General features: G+C 31.8%; 1 protein-coding gene across 2 annotated transcripts; it reads left to right on the top strand.

The window, feature by feature from the left end:
* The first annotated feature begins 442 nt into the window (after window positions 1-442).
* On the top strand, window positions 443-3,503 carry DIS2 (Arp2/3 complex, 34 kD subunit p34-Arc). Of its 2 annotated transcripts, XM_078971731.1 has the most exons (11): window positions 443-677; window positions 1,038-1,224; window positions 1,300-1,366; window positions 1,445-1,652; window positions 1,731-1,900; window positions 1,995-2,072; window positions 2,166-2,298; window positions 2,397-2,488; window positions 2,963-3,019; window positions 3,149-3,214; window positions 3,326-3,503. In XM_078971731.1, exons 2-11 carry the CDS (start codon window positions 1,163-1,165, stop codon window positions 3,359-3,361), a joined length of 969 nt encoding a protein of 322 aa, XP_078827857.1. In that variant the 5' UTR covers window positions 443-677; window positions 1,038-1,162; the 3' UTR covers window positions 3,362-3,503. The 2 variants fall into 2 exon arrangements, with proteins under 2 accessions (XP_078827857.1, XP_078827858.1); XM_078971732.1 differs by lacking the exon at window positions 443-677 and having other exon boundaries at window positions 1,438-1,652.
* Window positions 3,504-7,894: the final 4,391 nt, after the last annotated feature.

The following is a 7,894-nucleotide window of genomic DNA, read 5'->3' as shown; positions in this document are numbered from 1 at the left end:
ATAGTTTTCAATTATCACCAGGGTCTAAAACTATGTTGTGTTCATTCAATTGGGTTGGGAAAGTACACACTGCTTTGATATCCGTGGAAGCATAAACACCCGATTTTAAGTGCATAAATGGATAATTGTAATCGATATGGATTATCTGGTTTTTTTTTTTTTTTTTTTTTTTGAACAGCCACATAGAAAAAAAAAAGGTATTTAATTATTGTTATTTCGATAATCGATCCATACTAGGTTTAAGTTTAACTATTCTTTATTTTGCCACAATCCATTTTGAAAACGTCATCTCTTATAACCAACAAAAAATAACATTATTAAACGATAAATCATAAAAATATAATTAAAAAATAATATTCTACCTTCTTAAAAAAATAATAATAAATAACTTAAGACTCTTTTCAATTAATAACCCAAAACAATTTCGGTTTTTAATCGTTGTACGAACATTGAGTAATCTTAATTACCGTCGTTTCTATTCTAATCTCACAGCGGCACCACCACCCATCACCTCATTCTCTCCGTTTCAACGCCTTCTCCGATTTATCGTCGCTGTCCCCGTCGAACATCGCTCCGCCGCGATTCATCTTCTCCGTTTCCCGACTCTCCTTCTCCGACGCTACTCTTCTTCATTGCTCTCTGGAATCCGCCGTCTCCGTCGTCGTCCATCTTCTAAGGTAACCAATTGGGTATCCGAAAACTAATTGGAACGGGTAAAGAATATAGAGTGGCGTTAATAGTCTTCAAGATCATGAATCTCTAACTTTACAAATCGCAAATACTTTTGCTTGTTGAATTCTGGAAGCAGACAAAACCCGTCTGGCTAAGTCGATCATGGCTTTTTTTTAAACCCTAGTTTTTAGATGTGGTTGAACATTGATTACTTTTTGTCTTTTAATCGTTTATTTTGATTCATTTTTAAATCATTTATGATTTTATTCCACCATTGCTGAAAGAAATGGACCATTTCATTCACATTCAAATTAATTCGACAGTGTTCATCGATGAATTTGATCGCCATATATTTACCTTCTTAGGTATCCACTATGATGGACGAGAATGAAGCCGATTCCTCAATCTCCATGTGAAGTCAAAAAAGAAATCAGAAATTGAAGATGCGGAAAGACGCATGAGCGAGCGCACAAATACACAGAGATAGACGATGATATTACTTCAATCTCAGTCAAGATACCTCCTCCAGATCTTAACAAACCGCGTTCAAAAGTAAGTTCTATCAAATTTCAGCTCCAAATCTATCCTTTTCGCTTCATGATTCTTATACCTAATACCTCATACCAGTATCGAGAAAGGAGTCGAGTTGGATTGCCACTGGGTTGAATTCGATGACGTTCGTTACCATATTCAGGTATAGTCGATACGAAACATTTGAATTCTTAATCAATTATTAAAAATTTAAAACCATTGATTCAAGTAAAGGTTTCAGGCATCGATAAAGAATCCACATCTTCTACATCTATCAGTATCACTCCCCACTCCACCTCCAGAGACTGAATTCTCCGGTGGCCTTCCATTTGGAGCCATTGAAGCAATCAAAGCAGCATATGGTAGTGTTGTTCATATCCTTGATCCTCCAAGAGATGGCTTCAATCTCACAGTTAAACTCAACTTGTCTAAACTTCCTTCACTTGAAGGTTCAATTCTTTCTCTTCTCTTCTCTCATTCTTATCTGTAAACATGATTACATGACACTGTTACTTCTCATGATACAGAAATGAAGCAAAATCTTTTGGTAAAGATTGCATCTGTGAGAGAAGTGGTAATGGGGGCCCCACTAAGAGTAATCTTGAAGCGCCTTGCATCAAGGTCTGTGCCCCCTAATGTTGGTGTCCTTGTCCCCCTTCTCCATCGACCTAATGAATCCTTCTTCATTGTTCCTCAGGTTTATTTTTCAATATATGTAACTTTCTTTAAAACATCAATAACAACTTCATTACTCCATGTTTAACAGATTAAAAACTTGTTATAAATTACAGATTGAAAAGGTAACTGTAGTGTTCCCAATGAGATTCAATGACTCCATTGATACTGTTCTTGCTGCATCATTCCTTCAGGTTTTGTTCAAAAGAAAATACTTTTTTTTTTTTTTTTTTTTTTTTAAAAGCTTATTGTTGTTAGTAATTAAAGAATTATAAATTTTTATAAAGGAATTTGTGGAAGCAAGACGTACAGCTGGACTTAATAATGCTCCTGCTTGTTTATGGTCTTCTTCACCTCCTAATGAACTCAAAGAAGCTCCTGAACATGCTTTATCTGCAAATGCTGGTTTTGTTTCTTTTGGTAAATTTTATGAATTTTGGGGTTTTGTTAATATATATTTGTTAGATTTATGTATGAAGAAATAAAGAAACATATTTAATATATTTTAACAAATGCAGTTATCTCAACACGCCATGTAGAAGGAAAGAAATTGGACAAAACAGTTTGGAGTTTATCAACATTTCATGCATATGTCAATTATCATGTCAAGGTCACATTTCTGCTTCTAATTATATATTCACATTTTTTCCCAATATTTTTAAGTGTTTAATATCACCATTTTTCAATAAAATTAAAATTTTGAACATAAAAGTCCTGATTTTTTCATTTTGGGTCAAATTAACAAAAAGAAAAATACTTTTTTTTTTTTTTTTTATCTTTTAATAGGTAATGACATATTATATATATATATATATATATATATATATATATATATATATATATATATATATATATATAAAAGTATATATATATATATATATATATATATATATATATATATATATATATATATATATAAAACCAGTTATAGAATAAACATTTTTGGTATGTTTTTCAATTTGACAAATGTTACCTTGATAAAGATTGTAACTTAGCCATTTTGTGGGGCCAGATGGAAAATTTTCAATTTTAATTTAACATTTTTTTTCTCATTATTTTATTTTATGTATTTATTTGGTAACAGTGTTCTGAAGGATTTATGCATACTCGGATGAGACGACGAGTGGAATCATTAATCCAAGTAAAAAAATATCAATTTACTTTTTTTTTTATTACAACATTTTTTCTTATTAAAATATATTTTTTTTTATTAAAGTTACAAGAAAAAAATAAAAAGAATATGAAAGTATGTTGCTATGTCTTGCATTAGGCTTTGGATCGTGCTAAGTTAGATGAGAATGGAGGAGCTTCTCAAAGCAAATCATTTAAAAGACTGGTCTGTTATTATTATTATTATTATTATTATTATTATTATTAGATACAAGTGTTGTTGGATTTTATAAAAATCTTGACTAATTATATAATTCAATTTTTTTTTTTTTTGTAGAGCATTGAAGAGTCACGTGGAAATTCGTATTCGTAAATGTTAGTCATTGATACTTGTAATGCTGTTTACTGTTACTGTTTTTTTTTTGTGTAACATTTTTATAATTACGGATGGATGATATGGCAAAAAGGTTAACAAAACTATTACTTTTACATCATAAAAAAAAAAGGTTGTCTAACATCTACAAACAAATATCTGCATATTCTTTATCGACTTTTATTGTGAATATGACTTTTGTTGCTAAACACGCGAATTTCATGCCAAGCTCAGTCAAAATTTTGGAAATAGTCTAATGTCAGCTTTATTTATTTATACTTTAAGTATTACTATTATTATTATTTTTGAATTAATATGATAATGGGGATTGTGATTTGTGGATATAAAGTAGGATGATTTTTTTTTTTTTTTTTTTTTTTTTTTTTTCTTTCTGTTAATTGTTGAACTACTGTTTGTTTTCATGACTATTGTTTGTTTTTGTGAGTATTATTTTGCTACATGACTATTGAAATCCTATGTAAATGGATTGATTTTCTGCAGTAGAGAGCTTTGTGTGTATTATTTTTCTACAAAACTGTAACAACTTGGATTTTTCTAACATCTAATTTAAGGGATATATAAGAGTTTTCTACAAAACTGTGGAATTCTATTAAAAAGTTAAAACACTTTACATACTAAGATTAATCACGTGTTTATAACAAAATCTATCTATTAAATAATGAACAACAAGGAAATACACAAATAACATCTTCCTATCTATTTCTTGTCCTTGTGCTTCTGTCTTCTCCTCTCCTCTGGTATCACGACTGTCGCTACTCAAACCTGCAAAATATAAAATCTACATCAGACAAACTTGTCTAGTGACTTATTCTTTATACTTTTTCTTATCTTTCTTTCATTCTCTTATTTTTTGTACTTGGTGATGTAATCTCTTTCTCTAATAGCATGCACTGCTATTCTTTATTCTTTAATCTTCCTCTTCTAATCTTCTCTAATCTTTCTTTCTATTGCTTCTCATATCACCTATATTTTCTATCTTTCATTTACTTTGTTTCTCATACTCTTCTCTTTGCATCTGATACTGTTTCTTAGCCTCACTTCTTCTTAGCCCCTACAAATCAAAACAAATGTGAAACTCACATCCTGTTTCAAGGACCCAAGAATGAGAATATGATGAGTTATTAAATACATGCTAGTGTTGGCTTCACCTTGCCATCATTGATATCTTGCAAGTATTTCGGGAAACTTCGTTTCCAATGCCCCTTGTCATTGCAATAGAAGCAATTGGCCTCTCTAGGGTCATAGATAGGGGAGCATCAGAACTGGATTTTCCTTTAGGTCCTGTACTTGACGACCCAACTTGGGACATACCCTTTTAGTTTTGTTTCGGAGGACCTTTCCTCTTTTTCCTTTTCCCTTGACCTATGGCCATAACAGGTGCACTTGTAGGAGATGAGGAAATACCTTTTCCCTTCATTCCTGCTTCACCTATTTGAAGGGGGTTGTGCAATTATGAAAAAGTAGTTTCATTGTTGCTGTTCAAATAATAGATCAATATGAACTAATCATAACAACTTGGCAGAGAGTTCAACACTATGTCAATTGCAAGCTCTTCGTCAAAATTCACATTGAGCTTGATTAGCCTCTCTACGTATCGTTTCATTCTCGAAACGTGGTTACTCACAAACTCTCAATCCTCCATCTTGCTTGCAATGAGGGACTTAACCACCTCGTCCTTTTCATGACGAGTTCGCTTATGGTATTTTTCTATAAGGTCCTTGTTCATCTCGTACAACCAGTAATCCTCATAGTACCTTTGCAATTCCGGAGTCATTGTCACCACCATGATGCACAAAACTTTTGTGGCATCATTATAGTGTTTTTTTGTAGGCGACCATTTCTTCAGGAGTAACAATCGTTTCGTTAATCTCATCTAAAGGTTTGTCAAGGATGTATTCCTTATCTTCGAAGCAAAGGACCATTTTGATGTTGTGCATGTAATCGTTGTAGCTGGTGCCATCAAATTGCACGTTCGAGCAAATGTTCAATAGCGAGAAGTTGTTGTTGTTGGAGGAGGAAGAGGAACTAGAAGCATCAGTTGGTGTAGATATCTGAAAGAGTAGAAATGATAGTTTTAGTTAGATAAGAATAATCCTCAATATAACACCCAAAATGAAATATGAAGGCTAGGATCCAAACTAAATAATTTACAACTTAGAAAAGGGATGTCGTAATCTAATTGTAAATTACATAAAGGCAGGTAAATGATGATTTAATAATTTTACCATCGAAAAACAAAATTTTAACGACTTTAGATTTTACATGAAATTCATAGATCTTTTGAGAATCATTGAAATTTTTAATGGCATGTTTAATCTCAATTATGCTATTCCATTTGTGACTGGGATACCGAGGATCACAAACAAGATGTGAATAACCATGCAAATTAACTTGGTACTCTCAATGTCATTATCATCTCATTTTAATGTGATGGTTAGCCACATGCGCTCCATTAATCAATGATAATTTATGAGACACCCATTGTCACTCTTTATTCGTCCCTATTAGTGTGTCGGTTAACCACACACCTCCACTAACGAATCATAAAGTGCAATGTGTAATTTCATGAGTTAGCATACAAGTTCATATTTTTCCTAAAGTAACTAAGTTTGGGAATTTTATAAAAAAATATTTTTAGTTACTTTATAATTCATTATACTTATTAATAAGGATTAGGTTTTCCTATCAAAACCGTTCGACTAATGACCCTCCACTAATCAAGGGAGAAGTGGGTAAGAGTGGATACCCAATGGCAGTCATTTTATAGGCCGCTTCCTTAAACTCTCCTTATAGATCAGCTTCGTGAATGAGGCATACTAGCGGTTTGTCTGACTTATTCTTATAGTAAGATTAGACTTTTAATGTTACATATAGTATAAGGTTGTATTTTTAAAACTTTTCAAAAATAGTAAGGTTATATTTTAAAATTTCAAAATTAATATTCAATTAATTAAATTAAAATAAACCAATCATGAATTCAAAATAAAGATTTCAAATTACTTTTTAAAAAATATTCAGTTTTATACAATTAAAACATTATTAAAGGTAATTATGCTAATCAATTCATTAGATATCTTTAAAATCGAATTTTGTGGATTTGACTATCGAACACACCATGGTAAACAATCACCACCCGTGTTAGAATGATTTCGCAGGCCAACATGCCGTGGTGGAAGAACACCACACTGTTTTTGTGGAACATAATGACGATTCTGTTTGCTTCTCCTTGTTCAAGTTCAAAGATTGTATCAATTCAATAGAAAACTAAACTTATGATATGATACTATTGATGGGTATTATGCAAAACATATAATTCCTATGTGTGCATGCAACCCTAACTGTTGATCTTTGTTTTCTCTAATTGAACATACAACTTGAACAACAAAATAGAAACCCCTAGCAAACTAGCATATTTTCGAAATACACAATTAGGGTTTGAATAATCATACATTGATTACTATATAGTAATAGCAATGAAAATCCTTGTGTTGTTGAAGCCTTGAGAGCAAGCGTCACAAATGTCATGCCTCTACACCCAACACTAGTAATTGAAGATGATTGAGAAGGAATGGAGATGCTCTGAAATTCGGCTGACACTTCAAAAGGGAAGGTAGCCGAAATTTCTAAGGCTTAGGTTGTTTATATAGTGCAGTCAGGAAACCCAAGATAAACCCTAATCCAATATAATCTTAAACAGGGTAGTTATCCACTTTCCTGTTTATCCACTGAAGACTATCTAGAAACCCTAAGGCCTATGAAAATCGTTCATACCTTTTGGAGGGTTCTAGATTTCCTCTTGCTCAACTATTGAACAATTGCACTTCAGTCCCTACACTTTTAATTAATTCCTTTAATCCTAAAATTAATTCAAATTAATTTTTGATTAAATATCATTGTTTATAATTAATATATCATTTTTATAATATATTAATAAATCATTTATTTCAATTTATTAATCAAATAATAAAACAACCTCTTTCTTCAAAATCATCTTGTCTAGTTCCTAGTCTTGATGGCAGCCCAAAAGGACTGTGCTACTATCAATTTAAGTATATACCAATTATAGTTGTGGGCTTAGTCACCTAATCCAAAACATTTCTCTCAAGCAATTCCACTTTACTCTTGTACTCATCAGTACACTTCTTTAATCTTTAACTCTTTATAAGATAGACCTACTCTATCTTTCTTTTCTTTCTTTGGGTATACCAACCATCATACTATTTTCTACTCCTTTTTCCCATTTATTTCCATTCTTTCTCCATATTTCTATACATTTCTCTAGTATTCACTATCTCTTCTTCTTTGGGATACCTATTCTACCTAGTATCCATCTACTAGGACACATCATTTGTAATCACATATTTCTTTCATGATCCTGCATTCTTATTCTTTCTACATACTCTTGGCACCTCTTTGACTAGAGAGCCCACACCTGTCATTTCATAAAATAATCTTTCTTTCTTTCTTTGCATTCTAGACCCAAACCTTCAAGGTTGGTCATGCTACTAAACT

Source organism: Lactuca saligna, chromosome 8, assembly GCF_052625555.1.
Source record: "Lactuca saligna cultivar CGN05327 chromosome 8, ASM5262555v1, whole genome shotgun sequence".
Lineage (NCBI taxonomy): Eukaryota > Viridiplantae > Streptophyta > Magnoliopsida > Asterales > Asteraceae > Lactuca > Lactuca saligna.
The sequence above is the reverse complement of the archived record's forward strand: the minus strand, read 5'-3'. Positions and strand labels throughout refer to the sequence as shown.

Excerpts from the sequence above, each read along its gene's own strand:
- DIS2 (XM_078971731.1), top strand. The coding sequence starts at position 1,163 with ATGATATTACTTCAATCTCAGTCAAGATACCTCCTCCAGATCTTAACA. Across the intron at positions 1,901-1,994 it reads CCTTCTTCATTGTTCCTCAG|ATTGAAAAGGTAACTGTAGT; the intron begins GTTTATTTTTCA and ends TATAAATTACAG. Across the intron at positions 2,299-2,396 it reads TGCTGGTTTTGTTTCTTTTG|TTATCTCAACACGCCATGTA; the intron begins GTAAATTTTATG and ends TAACAAATGCAG.